Source organism: Cebus imitator, unplaced genomic scaffold, assembly GCF_001604975.1.
Source record: "Cebus imitator isolate Cc_AM_T3 unplaced genomic scaffold, Cebus_imitator-1.0 Scaffold70, whole genome shotgun sequence".
Lineage (NCBI taxonomy): Eukaryota > Metazoa > Chordata > Mammalia > Primates > Cebidae > Cebus > Cebus imitator.
Genome location: NW_016107385.1, coordinates 3,500,310 through 3,523,740, shown reverse-complemented (window position 1 = coordinate 3,523,740; position 23,431 = coordinate 3,500,310). Strand labels below are relative to the sequence as shown.

Below are 23,431 nucleotides of genomic sequence, written 5' to 3'. Positions count from 1 at the left end.
AAAAAAAAAAAAGAAAATATTGCAGTATAAGAACATCTTATCACAGAAAACTAACACAAACATTTTCCATATGTGGAAATGATTAGTCTTTTTCAATACAGAAGTTAATTTAGAACCAAAGTAACTATTTTATACTGTTTCTTATAAATAGTCAACTGGGCTGAGCCTTTGATATAAGTTCTTCTATAAGTGGACGTTTTGTAGTATAATCAGAAAACAAAAGAGGAAATAAACATTCATTTGTACATAACTATAAGAAGAATTGCAACTTCTAAGAATGTAGAGGCAGTCCCTCTATTGCATCTTTTGAAATCTCTTCATTCTTAAAAGTTGTAATTCCTCGGCCGGGTGCAGTGGCTTGTGCCTGTAATCCCAGCACTTTGGGAGGCCAAGGCAGGTGGATCATGAGGTCAAGAGCTCAAGACCATCCTGGCCAACATGGTGAAACCCTGTCTCTACTAAAATATGAAAATATTAGCTGGGTGTGGTGGCACACGCCTATAGTACCAGCTACTTGGGAGGCTGAGGCAGGAAAAACACTTGAACCCTGGAGGCGGAGGTTGTAGTAAGTTGAGATCGTGCCACTGCACTCAAGCCTGGTGACAGAGCAAGACTCTATCTCAAACAAACAAACAAACAAACAAAAAAAGGTTGTAATTCTCTTGATGATGTCGGGGACATTCACTACCGTAGAAAATTACCTTGTTTTTTGTTTCACTCTGCTTAGGCTTCCTGTAACAGTGATGCATGCTCTTAGGGGAGAAGGAAGCTTAGGCTATAAATTTAAGCGTTTTAATCAGCAAGATTTGCTCTGGGGAAACACATTCATTTCAGTGAATGTTAGTCACTGAGATAAAAGTAGGTATTTTCATAGCTGTGAAAGATATCTGGTTGAAAAACCATTTTGATTTGTGGATTTTTTTTTTTTTTTTTAAATGAAACCTACAGGAATAAGATTAGGTTCCAAACTGAAATTGAGAGTGATTATAATCTTCAGATTGTCCTGGATTTTCACACATTGGCAGTAAACTTATTTACAGATTAACTTCCTGTACTCTTGGGGTTGCTCTCTTCTCATTCTGGATATAATGGCTTGCTTCCAATGTGGATGAGGTAGAAGATAGGTAGATGCTGTGGGATTTAGAATACAGTAATTTGCATCAGACTTACTGTGTCCTTTTATCCTGTTGGCAGGAATACATGGTGTATAGGAAGCATACCTACATGAGGCTTGATGGCTCTTCCAAGATCTCAGAGAGGCGAGACATGGTTGCTGATTTTCAGAACAGGTAATGTTGATGGGAATTACAAAAATTATCTTTTTCATTTCCCTGTAGTACTTGAAATGGTAAGTTTGTTTTGTTTTGTTTTGTTTTGTTTTTTTCTTTTTAATGCCAGGACATCGGAGATTGTTAAGGAATCATGATGTAATTCCTGCCATTTTAAGAGGTTGCTAAATCTGCTTATAGTAATTCAGATCTCTGTGTCTGGGAGGGCAAAAGAGAATATACCTGATAGTTTTTATGTTTGAAATATGCTTTCTTACCACACCAGCACCTATTTCTTTGTATAATAAACCATTTCTAAGTATGAACCAAGATCCTCCTTGATGGATAATATGCGTATAGACAAAAAATCCACCAACCTATATTCGTCATTGCCTGTCATTGCTTACAGTAGCCATTTTTCTTTCTTTTCTTTCTTTCTTTTTTTTTGGGAGGCAGTCTCTCCCTGTCACCCATGCTGGAGTGCAGTGGCATGATCTTGGCTCACTGCAGCCTCCATCTCCCTGGTTCAAGCGATTCTTGCACCTCAGTCTCCCACGTAGCTGGAATTATAGACATGCACCACCACACCCAGCTAATTTTTGTATTTTTAGTAGAGACAAGGTTTCACCACATTGGCTAGGCTGGTCTCAAAATCCTGGCCTCAAGTGATCCACCCACCTCTACCTCCCAAAGTGCTAGGATTGTAGTCATGAACCAGTGTGCCCCAGCCACTAACCATTTCTGAGTGTTGACTTAAAGTTACTAGTTTGTTTCCGTGTTTCATTTTGTGTAAGTTTAAGAAAAAGTACCTTTTCTTTTCCTGCTTTCCTTTTAACATAGTAGCAGTACGATGCAGTATGACAAATTGCAATACTGTACAGTCTATTCAGCTGGTCTCTGCCACGGTACCTCTCCCACCTGCTAATGAGTCTATGAAATTTCAGTTACTGCCTGCTGAATGCTGATGGTTTACAGAGCCATAATTATTCTGAGTGCAGCTTTTCATTGTAATAGGTAGAGTCTGGTTACTGTTCTCTCCAAGGAGAAAGCCAGACTCACTAGTGACAGGTCTGCTGAACTTCACCTTGTTTTCTCCTTAAACCTGGAGAAATGAGGAATAAAGTAGATCTTAATGTCAGTAAATCAGAACAGCTTCGATTTTGGCTTTTAATTGCATGTCCTCTTAATATTTAACTTTTGAATTCTTGGGAAGAAAATTAAGCACATAGCCATTTCATTTAGATTACAATTTTTAATTTCATTCATTTCTAAAGCATGGTTTAATTCAGATGTAAAATAATTTGGCATGAAACACATCCATAATTCAACATAGAATGTCCTCCCTTGAGTTTTTTTCTAAGTTAAAACTGTATACCCAGAATTCCAGTTGCCTGTTTGACCAACAGTAAGGGGAAGATCTGCTTCAAACCTGTTTCCATTTGTTACCCTGGCACAGCTCTGTGAATAGAATGACCTAGCTTCTCAGCTAGAAGAAGATTCTAAAACCAATTATTTGAAACATGAATAAGCATAGTCCTTCCTTGGTCCACCACATTGTTTTAGCAAAAAGAGAGAGAAAAAAAAAAAAAAAATACTGGGTGAGCTTCATCTTTTCTTAATTCTGAAATCAGTGATACATATTTTATCACATCCTTACCTGCTCCAACCTCAGAGCTGCAACTTGACAAGAATCTTATGTGCAAGACCTATAGACTGTATATTTCCTCAGAGTTCCTGTATTTTCTCCAGTCATGCCAGTGTATCTGTGATGTGGGCACATTGGTATGGGGTGGCATGTTTTGTAAGTTATGAGAAAAGCCATCAAGTAGTAGGTATTTCACCTGATACTGTTTGTGTTTATTTTCCACTAGTATATTTGATATTGTACATTTGAAGATCTTGTTAACAATGTTTTTATTCAGTAACAAATGGGGCCTTTATATATTTTAAGGAAATGCCTACTGAGAAAAATTTGGAAAATATTTAAAGATGAAAATAAAAATCACCCACAATTCCACTACTGTTAACATTTTGGTATACCCTCTAGTCTTTAACATATGTTTGTGATTATATTTATACTGTTGATATCATATTATAGGTTTTGTATCCTAATTTCTTCTACTTAATGTTCTATCATAATCATTTTCATATATTATTTAAAAGTCTTTGTTACAGTCAGGAGAAGGGCAAAGGAAAAAAAAAGTCTTTGCCAACAACATTTTTATGATCGCTATTGCATTACACTGGGAATATATTACACCACTTTTCTGCTGTTGAGTAGAAATACCTACTAGAAATGTTGAGTGAATATTTTTGTGTATAAAGCTTTGTTAAACTATTTTAGATTACTTTCTTAGCATAGATTCAAACATGGGAAATTACTGAGTGAAAGGATAAGAACATTTAAGACTATGTATATTTCTTTGTAGAGAATTCTACTCATGTAGACTCCAACCAGAGCTGTAATATGTTGAGTTCTGGTGATTTGGGCTTCTCAGTTGTAGAACTGCAGTTGTTCTCTTGGCTTACCTAATTATTAGAAAACTGGGCTGTGAGACCCAGGTCTCAGTGTATTTTATAGTACCTCTGTAGAGGAAAAAAAACCAGGAGATGTATAATTTATTACCTCTGAAATCTCTTATTTAACTTGGGAAGCAGAATTACTTGGGCAATCCCAGTAGTAGTGCATAATAGTTTTGGAAAGTTTAGCTCTAAAAGAATGGCATTTTCACCATTAAATTTTACTTAGATTTACTTAGTAAAAATGTAATGTTGCACAGCTTTTATTAGGAAATCTTGCTTGAGCCTTCAGACTCTACCACTGAGAATTACTTAGGTAACAGTGAATGTTATTTAGAGTCAACATTTGGGTAACCATCATTTTAACAACCTCTATCTAATGCTAGGCAAAAGGAAAAAGAGACTGAAGTCTCCTTCTTGATCCCTGCCTACATTACAAACTAGATGCCTAGAGATGGGATTATGGCAAAGAACTAATGTATTTCTTACATGTAGAATCTGGACTGTGGATATGCTGACCCCTCCAAAGAGGGGGGAAATGTTCAACTTCTAAATTTGAGTGACTGCAATAGCCCAGTATAGAGAAAAAGGTGTTTTTGGACACGAGCACTCCTTGCCAAATATTTTAATTACTATTAATGAAAGACATCAAAAGAAAAAAACTTGTAGTTTCAGTTGGAAAGCCCTGTGGCCCAAAGGTCAGTCAGGGTAAACAAGAACGCCTATAGAAAGCCATTTACATTCCCTTCATACAAAATTTATTTATGAGGGATCCTTTCAGGAAAAAGTCTGACTGAGACTAAAGGCCATTTGGCCAGGATGTCCTGACTGGGCAACATTCAGAGCATGTGACCAGTGCACGATCCTAGAAGCCATTCACAAGGTCTTTGCTCTGTGGTTCCTTGGCCTTTGCTTCCCTTCCTTCTAACTTACCATGACCTTTACTAAATGGATCCTTACCCAATTATCTGACCACTCAGTGGGACTCTTTGGAACGCATGAGGAAAGAGTGACTGTAGCATAGATTTTTTTCTTGGTAAGTGTTGTAGAGATCCACAGTTGTCTTTCATTGTGGTTCTTTTTCAGTCCTTCAACAAGCCTTTACTGTAGTCAGCTGTGTGCCTAGCAGTCTTTGGATATATTGGTGCAAAGTCACCTTAGTGGGTCATTAAAAGAAGAGTGAGAGTGAGACATACACTTGTCTTTGCTGTGTGGTTTCATAGACCCCTTTACAGACCACCCAGATGTCTGGTCTTTAAGATCTGTTCCAGGAGACCCTAAGTTGAGATTCCTTTTCAGCCTCCTAGCGAGGGCACTCAGACCACCATATTGCCTTCTGGGATTTTGTTTCTCCTGTTTATTCAGAGCCCCTAAAACATTAATTCATATTGTCAATACTATTGTAGATTTATTCAGTAGAAAGGGACTTCTTAACAGTTTAAGATATTTGTGTTTTTAAATAGTGCAGCAGTAGTCCACAGTAGGAACTAATTTCTTTGATATAACAACCCAAGGTTTCTGCAATTCTTATTTTTTACAATATGATAAAATTACATTGAACTCATCTACCTCATTACCACAAGGCATCTTTTTCAATACATAATCTATATCCAAATGAAGCCATTGTATTTTATCAGTTTTTCTACTAATTTATTTTTACCTACATTTCTTTCACTAGTGATCTTCTGTATGTAGTCCCTATTGGTAAGTGATTACATGTGGACTAAATTCTGGCTGTACAGATTATGGAAATTACTCTTTTTTTGTTTGTTTGTTTTTTGTTTTTTTGAGACAGGGTGTCACTGTCACCCAAGCTCTGGAATACAGTAGAGTATAGTAGTGTGATTACAACTCACTGCATCCTTGACCTCCCAGGCTCAAATGACTCTTCTACCTCAGCTTCCTAAGTAGCTGAGACTACAGGCGTGAGCCACCGTACCTGGCCAGAAATTACATCTTTTTGCTTCAAATACTTTATTTTGTTGTACTTCTCAAATGCCTTGTATTTTCCCATCAGTCCCCCATACCCCCACCCTGTACTCATTCCTTCATGCCTACCCCATGCTCATATTTTGGGCCTCCTCAAGAATTATCAAAAAAAAATCTTAGCCATTGGGTGGACTCCATCAGCTCTCACAAAGGTCAGAAAGAAGCCTTTAATTCCTTGCCTGTCTACCCACCAAAGCAGGAGAGGAAGATGTATGGAGCAAGAGCAGTCTTCTCATTGTGGAAGTTGAAAGGATTGTTTATCCTATTTGAGAGATGGGATCTCACTCTGTGCTTAGGCTGAAGTGCATTGGTGCGATATATAGCCCATGCAGCCTTCAACTCCTGGGCTCAAATGATCCTTCTGCCTCATCCTTCTAAGTAGATGGGACTACAGGTACATGCACCATACCTTGCTAATTAAAAAAAAAAAAAAAAAAAATTTTGCCCAAGCTGATCTCGAACTCCCAGGCTCAGGTGATCCTCCCACCTCAGCTGTCCAGAGACTAGAATAGTCCAGCCCTAAAAAGCTCAGTCACTTTTTTTTTTGAGACGGAGTCTTGCTCTGTCACCAGGCTGGAGTACAGTAATTCAATCTCGGCTCACTGCAACCTCTGCCTCCTGGGTACAAGCAATTCTTCTGCCTCAGCCTCTCGAGAAGCTGGGACCACAGGCATGTGCCACCATGACTGGCTAATTTTTTTTTTTTTTTTTTTGTATGTTTAGTAGAGACGGGGTTTCACTGTGTTGGCCAGGATGGTCTCGATCTCTTGACCTTGTGATCCGCCCACCTCGGCCTCCCAAAGTGCTGGAATTACAGGCGTGAGCCACCGCGCCCAGCCACTCAGTCACTTTTTATTCGAAGGCTTATTGTGGTTAAATATTCTTCTTTGGGCCTGTGGGGTACCATGCTTCCTTCCATTTATATCATCCCATATCTATGGGAAAATGTGTTTATAAGCTGGCAGATGCCCTTCAACTTTTTGGTTTGTACTGCATGATTTAATAATAAAGATGGCATTTTATAAATTAAATAAATAAAATTACAAAATATTAACCTTTCTGACAAAATTCAAGGCTAAACTAGTAGAACTTTCATGGGAGCCGAAGCTTTTGGAACCACTAAGAAAGAGACTGTTACCCATGGTCTGTTATCCATGCCTCTGTAGGAAAGAAATTTCCTCTGTAGGAAATTTCTTCCAAAATAAATAAAAAAAACATACCTCTGTGTTTAATTCAATGCAAATAATGGGCAGATTTCTACTAGGACATACCCACCTTAGTGATTACCCAGGATGCTTATTTCAAAATAGTTCTTTCACTGATACTTACATTTGACATTGATATGTCATCAGTTAGTCACTTCAGCGGTATTTATAGCATCTTCATTTTATAGTCTAGGAAACAGACTGTCAGCAGTCAAGTGACTTTACCAAGGAAGAATAGCCTGAAGGGATGAGAGCATCCTGATGTCAGTATGTTTGTTTCTGGTGTGTTTTTTTTTTTGGTTTTGTGTTGTTGTTTTTTTCTACTGGAAGCCCAAAATAAAATTTATTTTGCAGTGTGATTTTAGTATCTTTATTCTGTATTTGAAGCTTCACAAAACATTACTTACCCCTATGATCTGTAATGCATTAGAATGTTTTCTCATCTTTTTTCTTTCTTTAATTAATTTCTTTAATGCCATCTAAAGCACCAAACTGATATCATGACCAATGAGAAATGTGACCTGTGCTTTGAATAAACACTAATCTAAATGAACTTTCAGGTGGATTCCCCACTATAAACATGGAAATAAAAAGGGGGATTAACAGCTCGACTTAAAAGGACTGTCACATTTGCTCACCAGTGTAATGTAATCTATTTTTCTTAGAGATATTCTGGAAAACAGCCTGGGGTGTCAGGAATATGAAGATGCAAGATAATCTTAAGATATATTTAGGCCAGGCACGGTGGCTCACGCCTGTAATCCCAGCACTTTGGGAGGCCAAAGCCTGGCCAACATAGTGAAACCCCGTCTCTACTAAAAATACAAATATTAGCTCATTATGGTGGCACAGGCCTGTAGTCCCAATAGCTCGGGAGGCTGAGGCAGGAGAATCACTTGAACCTGGGAGGCAGAGGTTGCAGTGAGCTGAGACCATGCCATTACACTCCAGTCTAAGTAACAGAGTGAGACTCTGTCTAAAAATATGTATATATTTATGTGATCTATATGAACTGGGCTAAAACTGAGCCCCTATTTGTGTGTGTGCATAGATAAATCTTATAGTCAAAAGACTGTTCTGCTGGGCACAGTGGCTCACGCCTGTAATCCTAGCACTTTGAGAGGCCGAGGGACATGGATCACCTAAGGTCAGGAGTTCGAGACCAGCCTGGTCAACATGGTGAAATCTTCTCTCTACTAAAAATACAAGAATTAGCCGGGCATGGTGACAGTCACTTGTAATCTCAGCTACCTGGGAGGCTGGGGCAGGAGAATTGCTTGTACCAAAAAGGTGGAGGTTGCAGTGAGCTGAAATCACACCACTGCACTTCAGCTTGGACGACAGAGCAACACTCCATCTCAAAAAAAAAAAAAAAATGCCTGTTGTTTGTGATCTGGTATAGGCTTGTTACCGAAAGATATTCAGTAAATATCTGTTGCTCGAATGAGTTACAGTGGTACCTACTGGTCTGTTTGTAATTCAGGGTTTCTTTGAAAGAATAGGAAGTAGAAGGAAACTGAGAAAATCATATTTAATCATTTATACGTAAGGGCTGTGTTGACAGTCATCCAAAAGTACTTAATTCCAGCCTGTCTTCATGGACTGATCCTAAATTCAAGTTAGCACGTAAAAGTCAAGGCCTCCTAGTTCTAACTTTGAGTCATTTTTCTGGGACTCAGCTTTCTTCATCTTAAAATGAGTACTTTGGAGCTGGGCCTGGTGGCTCACACCTGTAATCCCAACACTTTGGGAGACTGAGGCAGCCAGATCACTAGGTCAGGAGGTCAAGACCAGCCTGGCCAATATGGTGAAACCCTGTCTCTACTAAAAATATAAAAAATTAGCCTGGTGTGGTGATGTGTGCCTGTAGTCCCAGCTTCTCAGAAGGCTGAGGCAGGAGAATCACTTGAACCCAGGAGGCAGAGGTTGCGGTGAGCCGAGATCATGCCACCTCCCTCCAGCCTGGGCAACAGAGTGAGATTCCGTCTCAAAAAAAAAGAGTGCTTTGAAATAATCGTTAGTTCCCAGACCATTGGAGAAAACCAAGAAGTACTAATTTACTTGGCCCCTGTATATGAACTATGAATGGTTTTATTTATTAAAAGTATGGCAGTGAGAGAGGTCTGTACATCTGTGATAACATATGTTTGTTGTATTTGCTACATGTTTATACTTGTGTTGCTTATCAATCATATATTAGTGGGCAGCAAAACTTTTATATGCAAATTGGAAGATGACTTCCATGTTTGTTTGTAACAACAGAGCAACATTGTACAATGCTTTACAGAAATATCAATCAGGCCTAGAAAGTCAATCAATGTATCAATCAAAATATCAGTGAGGCCCAGAAATATCAATCAGGTAACCACCAAAACTCTTTTTAGTCCTAGACTCTATGTTCTGTATTCAGAGATCTTTCTCTTTTGACATCTGCCATTTTTTCTTTTCAGTTTTTCTTTTAACATATCTTTCCCTTTTCTGCAGGAATGACATCTTTGTGTTCCTGTTAAGCACACGAGCTGGAGGACTGGGTATCAATCTCACTGCTGCAGACACAGTAAGTAATGAGAGCACAATAAACTAGTTATGCAGGTTTTCTACTATGAATATGTCATTCAGTTTGTTTTACTCTTTGCTTTTGTGTCACAAACTCACAAACTTTTTATTTCTTTGCCTCTTCTGTTAAAGGACTCTAGTTTCTCTTTGACTAGAACTAGAGTATTTTAGTTTTCCTTATAGACTTTACTATTCATTTTCTTTGAATAAGTTTTTTTGTTTTTGTTTTTTGAGACAGGGCCTCATTCTGTCACCCAAGCTAGAGTGCAGTGGCATGATCATGGGTCACTGTAGCTTCAATTTCCCCGGCCTCAGGTGATCCTCTCACCCCAGCCTCTCAAGTAGCTGGGACTACAAGTATGCACCACCATGCCCAGATAACTTTTGTATTTTTTGTAGAGATGGGGTTTCATCATTTTGTCTAGGCTGGTTTTTTTTTGTTTTTTTTTTTTTAAGACAGGGTTTCACCATATTGGTCAGGCTGATCTTGAACTCCTGACCTTAGGTGATTCACCCGCCTTGGCCTCCAAAGTGCTTGGATTACAGGCGTGAGCCACCATGCCCAGCCGGCTGATCCTAAACTGCAAGGCTCAAGCCATCCTCCTGCCTCAGCCTCCCAAAGTGCTGGGTTTACAGGCAGGAGCCACTGTGCCTCACCTGAATAAGTTTCTTCCACATTCTTTCAACATATATTTCATGAATGCCTACTGTGTGTCTTATACTGTTCTAGACACTTAGGGTACATCAGGGAAAACAGACTGGAAAAAAAAAAATCAGTCAGTTGCCAGGCGCGGTGGCTCAAGCCTGTAATCCCAGCACTTTGGGAGGCCGAGGCGGGTGGATCACGAGGTCAAGAGATCAAGACCATCCTGGTCAACACGGTGAAACCCCGTCTCTACTAAAAATACAAAAAATTAGCTGGGCATGGTGGCGCGTGCCTGTAATCCCAGCTACTCAGGAGGCTGAGGCAGGAGAATTGCCTGAACCCAGGAGGCGGAGGTTGCGGTGAGCCGAGATCGCGCCATTGCACTCCAGCCTGGGTAACAAGAGCGAAACTCCGTCCCAAAAAAAAAAAAAAAAAAAATCAGTCAGTCAATCCAGATTTGTTTTAGGAGCTATAATTCAACACATCAGAAAGGCTTGTTTTGTTACTCTTATTCTCTAATGGAAAAACCCATTTTTTTGTATCCTAAACTTCAAAAAGTGGTTGGAGAGCAGTGAAAAGGGTAATTTCAAAAATAAAATAGAAAAGACATTCCAACAAATCATTCACTCTTTCCTACCCAGTTTCCTTGCAGGAATGCTTCAGTGTTTGAAAGGGCAAGGAAAAGAGGATTTTTGGGTGGGCGGGTGGCTCACACCTGTAATCCCAGCACTTTGGGAGGCCAAGGCTGGTGGATCATGAGGGCAGGATATCAAGACCAGCCTAGCCAACATGGTGAAAACCCCATCTCTACTAAAAATACAGAAAAAAAAAAATTAGCTGGGCATGATGGTATGCGCCTTTAGTCCCAACTACTCGGGAGGCTGACACAGGAGAATCTCTTGAACTTGGGAGGCAGAGGCTGCAGTGAGCCAAGATCACGCCACTGCACTCCAGCCTCGTGGACAGAGTGAGACTCTGTCTCAACAACAACAACAAAAAAGAGGATTCCTGTTGAATCTCAGAATTTTCATAACTTTGAGATTTAAAAATGCAAAAATGGGAGATTGTTTTATAAAAGGCATGACTCTAAAAATGGCACTTAATGCGGCTATCATGGTGCCTCTCTGAAATACAGAACATGAAAATCCCCCAACCATGAAAAGAAAGCAAACTCAAGAGGGTAATGGAGAAATGAGGTACAGGAGTGTAGAGGCTTGAATAGGTTCACAGCAGCAGGGAGAATATATACCTCTTTTTCTCTCACTAATCTGATACTGCAGATTCTGTAATAGCAACTATGGAATGTACCTTCCTTGGCATCTAAACTTTCAGTCAGTTAACCAAGGAGGGCAGGACATCAGAGCCTGAGGGCCACTGGAGGCATAGCTGGGTAAATGTACATCATCAGCATCTGTCATCCTATAGGAGGGCTGTCAGTGTGTGGTGTGTTTTTCCTGTGGGTTCTCTGACGTGGTGGCCTACTTGAGCCATATCACATAGTTTCTACCGTATCAGATAGTAGAAACTTGCCTTCCTCCTTGTTGTCTGTGAGCTCCCTGCTCTCTTTATCTTTTAAGCATTTCAGCATAGTCATACTCTCAATATGATTACAAGATTCATCACTTTGTCCCAGTTCGTCTGGAAACTCTCAGTTCCCAGCTTCGTACCTGTTGATCCAGATCCATTCTTTGCTGTGCTGGTACTCTGTTAGTTCCTCTAAATCATGCCATTCCTTTGCTTAAAACTCTTCAGGAATTCTCCATCAATTATAAAGTATAAAGCTCTTTATTTGTGTCCATTATCTACCTTTACAGCGTAATTACCAGAACACTTTCCCTTCCAAATTTTATATTCCAGAAATAATGACTGACTTGTAGTTTCCTAAACACACCTTGCCATATCACACTGTTGGATAAACTGTTCCCTCAGCCTAAGTCATCCTCCTATGAGTCTCCTCTTCCACCTTGTGAACTTCTGTTTGTTCTTTAAAACCCCATTCAGGTGTCAATATTCCTTCCCAGCCTTTCCCTTTATTCAGGTTAATCACATTAGGTTGTAAGTAATTATTTTACATACTAGACTTTGGCTTAAACAATGGAAGGAAATAAAAAGTCTGTATTTCTAGGCTGGGTGCAGTGGCTCACGGTTGTAATCCAGCACTTTGGGACGCTGAGGTAGGCAGATGGTTTGAGGTCAGGAGTTTGAGACCAGCCTGGCCTACACAGTGAAACCCCGTCTCTACTAAATACACAAAAATTAGCCGTGTGTGCTGGTGCATGCCTGTGGTCCCAGCTACTCAGGAGGCTAAGGCAGGAGAATCATTTGAACATGGGAAGGGGAGGTTGCAGTAAGCCAAGATCGCACCACTGCACTCCAGCCTGGGCAACAGAGTGAGGCTCCATCTCCAAAAAAAAGTCTGTATTTCTAGTGCCTGCAACAATTTGTTCATTTGCTCATTCATTCATTCAAGAAATGTTTACTGAGCATCCACCAAGGGCTCAGCATTGTTTTAGGCACTAGGAATTCATCTTGCAGCAAAACAAAGTTCCAGTTCTATCTTCATAGTTACTATAAATTACATTTCTAGTGGTGGGAGGGAAGACAAAGTATAAAGAAAAGGAAAAAAAAAACTGATAATATGAACGCTATGAAGAAAAATCCATCAGGTAAACAGTGGTAGCATGAGAATGATGAGGGTTTGCTGTTTTATTTGGATTGGTAGGCATCTCTGATAAGGTGACATTTGAGCCTAGATCTGAAGAAAGTAAGGAGGCAACCTAAGCATATACCTGGCAGAAAGAAGAGCGGTCTAGGCAGAGGAGATAAGTGCAAAGCCCTACGGTAAGAACATGCTTGGCATAATCAATCAAAAGTAAGGAGCCCAGAGCAGGTAGAACAGAATTAACTATGGGGAGAGTGATATGAGATGGCTATTGCAGAAGCAGATCATGTAGAGTTTAGTAGCAATGGTAAGGACTTTGAGATGGGGAGTGATTGGAAGAATTTGAACAGAGGAGTAACATGATTTGGTTTGAGTTTTAAATGCGTCCTCCTGGCTCTGTTTAGATGGAAGAAAAAATGAAACACTGCAAGGAGACATAAGCAGGAAGATCAGTAAGGAGTATCAGATGCTAAGTGGCAATGTCACCCAGGCAGCAGAGTCCGAAGTTCAGGAGAAAGATGAGGGCTAAAGCAGTATTTTCTTTTATTTTTTTATTTTTTGAGATAGAATCTTGCTCTGTCACTCAGGCTGGAGTACAGTGGCTTTATCTTGGCTTACTTCAGCCTCCACTTCCTGGTTTCAAGTGATTCTCCCACCTCAGCTTCCCAAGTAGCTGGGATTACAGGCGAGCACCACCATGCCTGACTAATTTTTGTATTTTTAGTGGAGATGGGGTTTCACCATGTTGGCCAGGCTGGTCTCAAACTCCTGATCTCAGATGATCTGCCTGCTTCGGTCTCCCAAGTGCTGGGATTACAGGCGTGAGCCACCACTCCTGGCCTTAAAGCGATATTTTCTTGAACCCCCAACCTCAGGTAATCCACCCGCCTTGGCCTCCAAAGTGCTTGGATTACAGGCGTGTGCCACCACGCCCGGCCTAAAGCGATATTTTCAAATCATGAGGTTGTAGATGATATTTAAGACCATGAGGCTGTATGAGGTCATGTGGGAAGGTTTAGCATAAGTTCATTTTACTAAAATATGTTTCCTTTCTTCTCAGCTTGCCTATCTCAGGTTTAGTCTATGGTTTCTTAAGGAATAGTTTCACTAGTTATTCATTTAAATGGTCAAAAAACTAAGCAGGTTTGAAGGGAGAGATCTGCACCATGCTTCCAGGGTTCACATAGTTTGCCCTGTGGGCGTAAAGAGAGTCCTGCCAGCCACAAAGAGCCAAAGTAGGCCTAGACCTCTGATCTGTAAGTACATGAATAGGAGTATTTTTTCATCCTGAAAGCCAGAGAGGGGCTCTGTGCTGGTCATGGTAGCTCATGCCTGTAATCCCAGCAGTTTGGGAGTCTGAGGCAGGCGGATTGCTTGAGGGCAGGTGTTTGAAACCAGCCTGGGCAACATAGCAAGATCCCATCTGTACAAAAAAGGTTTTTTAATTAGCCAGGCATGGTGGCACATGCCTGTGGTTCCAGCCACTGGGGAGGCTGAGGTGGGAGGTTTGCTTGGGCCCAGGAGGTCAAGAGTACAGTGAGCTGTGATTGCGCTGCTGCACTTCAACATGGGCAACACAGTGAGACCCTGTCTCAAAAAACAGAGAAGGGCTCAAATAATACTCTGAAATAATTTACATTTTAATTTTGGGGGATAGGCTTAAGGATTCACTTGTAAATTAGGAGCTCCTGGAATATTCTTTAGAAAACTGAGATAGCGGCTGGGCTTGGTGGCTTATGCCTGTAATCCCAGCACTTTGGGAGGCCAAGGCCGGCAGATTACCTGAGGTCAGGAGTTCGAGACCAGCCTGACCAACATGGAGAAACCCAGTCTCTAGTAAAAATACGAAATTAGCTAGGCATGGTGGCGCATGCCAATAATCCCAGCTGCTCGGGAGGCTGAGGCAGGAGAATCTCTTGAACCTGAGAGGCAGAGTTTACAGTGAGTCGAGATCGCGCCATTGCACTCCAGCCTGGGCAACAAGAGTAAAACTCCGTCTCAAAAAGAAAAAGAAAAATGAGACAGCAACATCAAAATGAATTCCAAGAATATACTGTGTGTGTGTGTTGCTGGAGAAACAATAGGGTTAGCTGCTTGTCTGGCAATTTTTTTTTTTTTACTCTGAGATTTATTTAGATTTGGGATTTCCCCAGAACCATTTATGGACAAGGAAGAGATTAATCAACTTAAAAACATGAGGAAAAAACCTACTGTGTTGTGATTGAGAATGCATACATAAAAATGTATTTATAAATAGTGGGACTCTACCTGGCCTACTTTGTTAGTAAAAACATGGTTTTAGCAAATGATATATGGCAGCTGCCTCTTACTGTGTCAGTTTGTATATTCTTCCTGAAGTAGGGTTATCTGTGCATTTGACTCCATTTAGTAAGGGAGTTATAAACTGCTCTTTCTGTGTTCCGGTGCCAGTCCTGTTTTAAATGCTTATGTGTAGTGAGAATGAAGAGCTTTTGTCCCTTTGCAGAGATTCAAGAAGTCCTGTCTCACAGGACAGCTTTTAGCCTTCCAAAGGGACTGAACCTCCACTCATTCTCTTGGGAGAACCAAGTGTTTGTCCAACTTTTCCCAGTTGTTTATCTAAAAACGTTGCTGTTTGAAATCTCACTTTCTTATCCCCTGAAACTCCTTCTCATTGACTTGTACAGCCAGGCCCCTCTACTGCATGACAACTCTCAGCTCTCTTCCCCTGTGCCTGCCCAGCTTGGTGTGTACAGCTTGAGGAAGGCATTGGCTATTATTTCCCCTTAGTCATTGCTGGGCCACGCTTTGTGGATTGACTTGCCTTAATCATTCCTAGTTAAGTCAGTTGTTCTAGCCCTTTAATTGTTACTTGTTTTTCTCTAGAATGTCTCACTGAGCTCCAAAAACCCCACTGCCAAATATAGCCATCATCTCTCTCCCACTGCAGTACATTGTCTCCCTCACCACTCCCTCCAGTTCACATCATGGTTGATACAATGTTGGCTTGATTGTTAGATTAGATGGTAACCATACATCTGTCTTGGTTTTTAAGTGTCTCACTCTTTTTCTTAACCTATTAGTTTATACGTATTTCATATTTTCCCCTGAATAAGTATTTTTCTAAACAGTCCTATTTTATTTTCTTTTCCTCCCAAATTCCCCACCTCTTTGAATCCATTTGAAGGATAAATATCTTCTGTATTTATGGATTTTTGAAGTTAGATTATAAACCCATCTCCTTAGGCTTTAATTATTGTTTATGAGCTCAAAAGAGAATGAGGTTTGGTTGCCACTGGGCTTCTAGGAAAAAATGTGATTATTAAGACAGTACTTCTGAAACAGTTCATGATGTGACTCTCCCTCCACCCAGCCCTAACACGCACATTTCCACATTATGAATTCATGCTGAACCACAGCCACAAGCTTAGACAGCTCAAGATACTGTGTTGGGTGTGACATCAGCTCTCAATTTCCACATGTGTAGTGACTTTAAATACAGTGAATATCATGGGACAACATGTACCAGAAAAAAAGGTGAAAAAAGTACACTGGGCAAATAATGTTATCCTCTAGTCCAACTGAAGGACGTTTTTGTTAGGTCTGTTCCCTCTGAAAGTTCAAGCTAGGTCTTCTGGAATTTTGCATGTCCTCTTTGAAACTTCAGAATGTCCTGTGGTCAGGTTTGTTAAGTTCCTCTACTGGTGACAAGCATCGTACACTTCTAAATCTTAGGTTTGCAGGTCACTGGATTAACAATAAGGTTTCACAGTTACTTTTTCTTTGGCCAGCAGTTTGCATTATTCTTCCCAAGGATTCTAACCTGTGCTAAAAATGGAGGGAAACCATTTTTTGCCAGGCGCACTGGCTCACACCTGAAATTCCAATACTTTGGGAGGCTGAGGTGGGAGGATTGCTTGAGCCCTGAGTTTGGGGCTGCAGTGAGCCAAGATCATGCCACTGTACTCCAGCCTGGGTGACAGAGCAAGACCCTGTCTCAACAAAGAAAAAGAGGGAGAGATAGAAACAGTTTCAAGAAGATGACTCACTCTTTCAAATAGTACACATGGAATAATTGGACACCCATAGAAGTTAGTGATTGAGTGGGGACTTGAACTAAGGGTTCAAGCGATTCTCCTGCCTTAGCCTCCTGAGTAGCTGGGATCACAGGCGCCTGTCACCACACCAGCCTATTTTATTTTATTTTATTTATTTATTTTTCTTTCTTTGCTTTTTTTTTTTTTAAGACAGAGGCTCACTCTGTCATCCAGGCTGGACTGGAGTGCAGTGGTGCAATGTCGGCTCGCTGCAACCTCTGCCTCCTGGGTTCAAGCGATTCTCCTGCCTTAGCCTCCCAGGTAGTTGGGATTACAGGCACACACCACCATGCCCAGCTAATTTTTGTGTTTTTAGTAGAGATGGGGTTTCACCGTGTTAGCCAGGCTAGTCTCAAACTCCTGACCTCAGTCCACCCACCTCAGCCTCCCAAAGTGATGGGATTACAGGCGTGAGCCACTGCACCTGACCTGTTTGTTTTTTGTTTTGTTTTGGAGACAGGATATCACTCTGTCATCCAGGCAGGAGTGCAGTGGTGCAATCTCAGCTCACTGCAACCTCTGCCTCCCAGGCTCAAATGATCCTCCCACCTCAGCCTTGTGAATAGTTGGGAGCAGTGGTGCTAACTTAGGCAATGTGATCTTGGATAAACTGTCCAGCTCCTTTGTGCCTCATTCTCCTGAACTACAAAATATGGGAGTCTTTTTTATTTTATTTTTTACTCCCCCCCTCCGCAGTCAAAATATGGGAGTCTTAAGAGTATTTAAATCATGATGATTATGGAATTTTTTTTTCTCTGCACAAATAACAGTGATAATTCTCAGATTTAAATGGGTTAATGCACTTAATGCACTAAGTGTTAACCATTAATGTTATTAATGTACTAAACACTATATTTTAATTAATATTATTACTACTCTCTCTTTTTAAGTGAAAACTAGGGGGAAAATAAACAGGAACATATATCTTTTGCTCAAGGCATGTGAAGGAATGGTTTTGTATCTTCTAAGAAATTATATCTTAGCTCAGTATCATAGAAGATAATCAGACCTACTGACAACCAAACTATTGCAAACAGATAATTGGTTGGGTTTCTCTCAGAATTCCTGGTCCTTCCCCAAGAGTGCTTCAGTTTTTGCTATGTTCTGTGCAGGTGATTTTCTATGATAGTGACTGGAACCCCACTGTGGATCAGCAGGCCATGGACAGGGCCCATCGCTTGGGACAGACAAAGCAGGTTACCGTATACCGACTCATCTGTAAAGGCACCATTGAAGAACGCATTCTGCAAAGAGCCAAGGAGAAGAGTGAGGTAAGCACAAGGGATTCCTACACTAGGGGAGCAAACAGAAAATCCAACCACATTGACTGGATTGAGACTATTTAAAACTCTCTTGCCTTTTCATTGATCATGATGAAACTACAATTTCTTCTGAATAGAAAATAAAATCAGGTCCTATGCAATAGCAGTCTATGCCTGGCAGTGCCTCATTCTCTTTCCCCTAGAATGGTTTCCATAGCTTAGATCCAGCTGTTGTTCATGTGGAGACTGACACCAGTAATAGCCTTTTGCGTTCAGAGGAAGAAGAATTGACATTTTTGAGTTCTTATCCTAGTACTCTCAGTTTATCTGCCTCTGAAATTGTATGCCAAATATGTTAGTTTCCAAAGAAATTATTTTTTGTTTTTTTTCCATCCTGATTCAGTATTATTGGATTTCCCAGTTATTAGTTAGCAGTTCCAAGCAAAGAAGTTATCATTTCTATTCTGTCAGACAAATAATCTGGATGAGCCAATGAGATGAACTGAAATGAAAAGGGGAAAAGAAGAAATAGGAAACCAGAGGCCTCACCTGAGGAGTGGGTTGAGAACGATGCGTATTTCTCTCTGGATATTTGCCATAAGGGAATGGATGCCTGGAGGTGACATTTTGATCTGCTTTGGTATAGATTCAGCGGATGGTGATTTCAGGTGGGAACTTCAAACCAGATACCTTGAAACCCAAAGAAGTGGTTAGTCTTCTTCTAGACGACGAAGAGTTGGAAAAAAAATGTACGTACTCTAAACCTCTGTACACTTCCCTCATGTATCTGAGAATGGAAGAAGTACTTGGCTGTGTGCCAAGGGTAGGCAAAGCCAAAGGCTGTATTTAGGGAAACATTTTCATACTCACATTTTAGATGAAAATCCAAACAAGAATGTGTTGTGGGCCAGGCAAGGCGGGTAGATCACCTCAGGTCGGGAGTTCAAGACTAGCCTGGCCAACGTGAAACCCCATCTGTACTAAAAATACAAAAAATTAGCTGGATGTGGTAACAGGCGCCTGTAATCCCAGCTACTCAGGAAGCTGAGGCAGGAGAATTGCTCAAACCCAGGAGGCGGAGGTTACAGTGAGCCGAGACCATGCCATTGCACTCCAGCCTGGGCAACAAAAGCGAAACTCCATTTCAAAAAAAAAAAAGATACAGCTGGGCACGGTAGCTCACACCTGTAATCCCAGCACTCTGGGAGGCTGACGCGGGTGGATCACCTGAGATCAGGAGCTTGAGACCAGCCTGGCCAACAGTGAAACCCTGTCTCTACCAAAAATACAAAAAATTAGCTGGGTGTGGTGGCAGGCACCTGTAATCCCAGCTGCTAGGGAGACTGAGGCAGGAGAATTGCTTGAACCTGGGAGGCAGAGGTTGCAGTGACCTGAGATCGTGACATTGCATTCCAGCCTGGAAACGAACGAAACTTTGTCTCAAAAAAAAAAAAAAGAGGCCAGGCTCCGTGGCCCACGCCTATAATCCAGCACTTTGGGATGCTGATGTGGGCAGATCACAAGGTCAGGAGTTTGAGACTAGCCTGGCCAACATGGCGAAACCCTCTCTCTACTAAAAATACAAACATTAACTGGGCCTGTTGGCATAATCCCAACTACTCAGAAGGCTGAGGCAGGCAAATCACTTGAACCCGGAAGGTAGAGGTTGCAGCGAGCTGAGACTGTGCCGTTGCACTGCAGCCTGGGCAACAAGAGCAAGACTCTGTCTCAAAAAAAAAATGTGTTGTGGAGGAGAAGGGAAAATTTGTGTGTACTTTAAAGGAAAGCATGGCTTCAAATAAATTTGTAGCCTGCACAGGGACGGTACCTGACTCCTTAGCAATAATGAATTTGCTCTTTTGCACAGAAAAATATTTTTATGGAACAATTTGGAGAAACACACAGCTATAACCATACAACCCTTCTCCCATGTGTTTTCTGGATTTTGAGAGCATTGGATTTCAGATTCACCCTGTGAGCCTTTGAGGCCTTCCATAGCAGTACAGCAGAAAATAAGTTCACATTTGCCAGCACCTTCTAAAACCTTTCAGAACTTTACAGCCACACCCAATCTCTGCAAAGCAGAGGTATTAAAAGACTGAAATGAAAACAGGGAAAAGGATAATATGAGGAAAGGCCCATAATAATTTTTTTTTTTTTTTTTGAGACGGTTTCGCTCTATTGCCCAGGCTGGACTGCAGTGGCGCAGTCTCAGCTCACTGCAACCTCTGCTTCCCGGGCTCAGGCAATCCTCCTGACTCGGCCTCCGGAGTAGCTGGGACCACAGGTGTGTTCTACCGTACCTGGCTAATTTTTGTATTTTTATAGAGATGGGTTTGCACATGTTGGCCAGACTGGCCTCAAACTCCTGGGCTTGAGCAGTCAGCCTGCCTCGGCCTCCCAGAGTGCTAGGATTGTAGATATGAGTCACCACACCGAGCCAGCCCATAATAATTAAATAGAGTTGTGGTTTAAACCCAAAGTTGAGAATCCAAGTTAGAAAACCACTGGTTATCTGCCTTAAACAGATAGAAGTGATACCTTGGAAAATAAGCATCAGGGATACGGCCACCTTAATTAAGAGTGAGGATTATGATTACCACAGGCACTTCATCAAGTCTTAATTTATTTTCTTGATAGTGAGGCTACGGCAGGAAGAGAAACGGCAACAGGAGGAAACCAACCGAGTGAAAGAGCGCAAGCGGAAGCGGGAAAAGTATGCGGAGAAGGTATCTCCAGCCTGGAATGGTGGATAGGGGTCAGTGGGGCCTGGGGTGCTTACCAAAAAGGCTTTAGGGTACATGGCTTCTCATCTTGGTTGCTGGTTGCTATCCAGCTCCAGCTGTGCATGATTAGCTACATCTCTGGGCTGACTCATGCAGCCTTAGAAGATCTGTACTCCCCACACAAACTCACCCTTTCAGTGGTCACAGTTTAATTATGGAAACCATTTGTCAGGGCTGATACAAAGTATGTAAGGCTAAAATGTGGCTAAGATGGCCATTACTTACTTATATTATTAGACTCCATAGAATCTTAGAAAGGGCCTAAGAGGCCCTGAAATCCAAAACCTACCATAATTCTGCTAGTGTACCACTCAGTGTCATCCACCACTAGAAAAATAAGCCCCCAGCTTATTTCTAAATGTTCATCTCTTTTTCTCCAGTTCACACCAAGGATTTGAACTGTCTTTAAAAATTGTCCTGAAAAGAAAAACAGATACACAGAAAATATATTGAAAGCATTGGCCCTCTCTTTTGTAAGACCACGTTCACTCAGCCCCAATAAGTGCTGGATGTGCCAGCAGCTGGTGTGGCCCTGGTTCAGTGTGCCCCAACTTTAAACTCTATTATTGTGGCAAATATTCATAAGCTCTTTTTTTTGAGCCGGAGCTTTACTGGTCTACAATTTCTGGGCTCAAGGAATCCTCCCACCTCAACCTCCTAAGTAGTTGAAATTATAGGCATGTCCCACCGTGCTTGACTAAAATATACATAAACTCCTGTTAAGCCATCCCTCCTTCCTTATGTGGTTTTTCTTCCCTAAAAATATTTTAATTGACTAGTTTACAAACTAAAGAATAAAAGTTCTGTTATCCTTTTCTCCCAAATCCCGCTTTTCTTTTGGGGTGCATCCTTACACGTTTTCCTTATTTCTTTACTTGTGTGTTCCCAGAAGAAAAAGGAAGATGAATTGGATGGGAAAAGGAGAAAAGAGGGTGTGAACCTTGTGATCCCATTTGTTCCCTCGGCTGATAACTCCAACCTCTCTGCTGACGGAGATGATTCTTTTATTAGTGTGGACTCAGCCATGCCAAGCCCTTTCAGTGAGGTGAGGCTCCTTTTAGATGCCTGCATCAAAGCGGTGGGGACTGTCCAGACTGTATAGCAGGGACACACTGCTGGGCAATCTTTGCTTCTCCCGGGGTTCTCCAGCCTTGTTGAAGTAGGTTGCACATGAGGTCTGTAAGGAGACAAGCAGATAAGGACAAGTTGGTTTCTTAGAAGCCAAAGCAACCTCAACTGTGAAGTGTGTTCTTACCTGAGTGCGAAGCCATGGGCAGTGAGCACAGAGAGTAGTAATGATCTTAACCCTTCCTCTTCTAGATCTCCATCAGCAGTGAGCTACATACTGGCTCCATTCCCCTGGATGAGAGTAGCAGTGATATGCTGGTCATCGTGGATGACCCAGCCTCCTCAGCCCCTCAATCTCGAGCTACCAACTCTCCTGCATCCATAACAGGCTCCGTCTCCGACACCGTGAATGGTAATTGCTGCCATATTGTACAGCTTGGGCCTGGTCCATTGCCCAGCACTGGTTTGGTTGTGGGTATCTGATTCCTAATGGTATTTTTATTCTTCGAATAGCTTTGTCAAATGAAATGAAGAGACGAAAGATTTAGGGAAAGCAAAATAAGAACTTTATGAAGATTTAAAACTTGTTTGTTTTCTGGTCATCCCTGTCTTTCAAATTCACCATTACTTTTTCTAATTTTTCATTAAAGTTAGCTTTTCTGGGCCTTTCCTCACTTTGTTGTGTGGGGCCCAGTATTGCTGCCATTCCCTGGGGAGTTCTGGCTTTAAAACTCAAGGGTAAAATGTGACTCTCCAAGGCAAGAGCACATTAGAGTATGCAGATGAGTCCCAGGTAGCAAGTCCCTGAGGGTTCCCTTTGTAATGGATGAGTTTAAAGAAAAAACTCGGGAGTTAATGAAACTACTCTTTAGAATGAAAAACAGCTTGAGGAGTTAGGATGTTTTCATTGTTTAGAATTTCTTAGTACTCTGTGTGACTCAGTGGTCTAGCCATTATTAAGTGGAAACATGGACCTCAGGTCCTAAAACAAACACCCTAAGAACCCTCTTTCCCTTTCAGGAGAAGATTATGTTAACATTGTGGAGAGATTAATTTTTTTTTCCTTTTGACCCATTTGTTCCCACAGGAATCTCCATTCAGGAAATGCCAGCTGCAGGACGTGGTCACTCAGCCCGAAGCCGAGGCCGCCCTAAAGGTTCAGGAAGCACAGCCAAAGGAGCAGGGAAGGGCCGGAGCCGAAAGTCCACAGCAGGCAGTGCTGCTGCAATGGCAGGAGCCAAAGCTGGGGCTGCAGCAGCCTCTGCTGCTGCCTACGCTGCATACGGGTACAACGTGTCTAAAGGTACAGAAAGCCCAGGTTGGCCACAGGCTCTGTTCTGGTCAGGGACAGTCTAGAAATTCTGTCAGGTGGAACATGTAGGAAACCCCTAGG

General features: G+C 41.6%; 1 protein-coding gene across 3 annotated transcripts in view; it reads left to right on the top strand.

Annotated features, from left to right (window-relative positions):
- Window positions 1–23,431, top strand: part of INO80 (INO80 complex ATPase subunit) — a 131,931-nt gene that overhangs the window by 103,977 nt on the left and 4,523 nt on the right. For 2 of the 3 annotated variants that reach the window (XM_017530984.2, XM_037739439.1), the window contains exons 28-35: window positions 1,195–1,289; window positions 9,467–9,539; window positions 18,035–18,193; window positions 18,831–18,933; window positions 20,825–20,913; window positions 21,860–22,015; window positions 22,291–22,450; window positions 23,126–23,341. In XM_017530984.2, the coding sequence (XP_017386473.1) occupies window positions 1,195–1,289; window positions 9,467–9,539; window positions 18,035–18,193; window positions 18,831–18,933; window positions 20,825–20,913; window positions 21,860–22,015; window positions 22,291–22,450; window positions 23,126–23,341 (1,051 nt within the window). The remainder of the gene's footprint in view (window positions 1–1,194; window positions 1,290–9,466; window positions 9,540–18,034; window positions 18,194–18,830; window positions 18,934–20,824; window positions 20,914–21,859; window positions 22,016–22,290; window positions 22,451–23,125; window positions 23,342–23,431) is intronic. The other variant, XM_017530985.2, reaches the window with a different exon arrangement.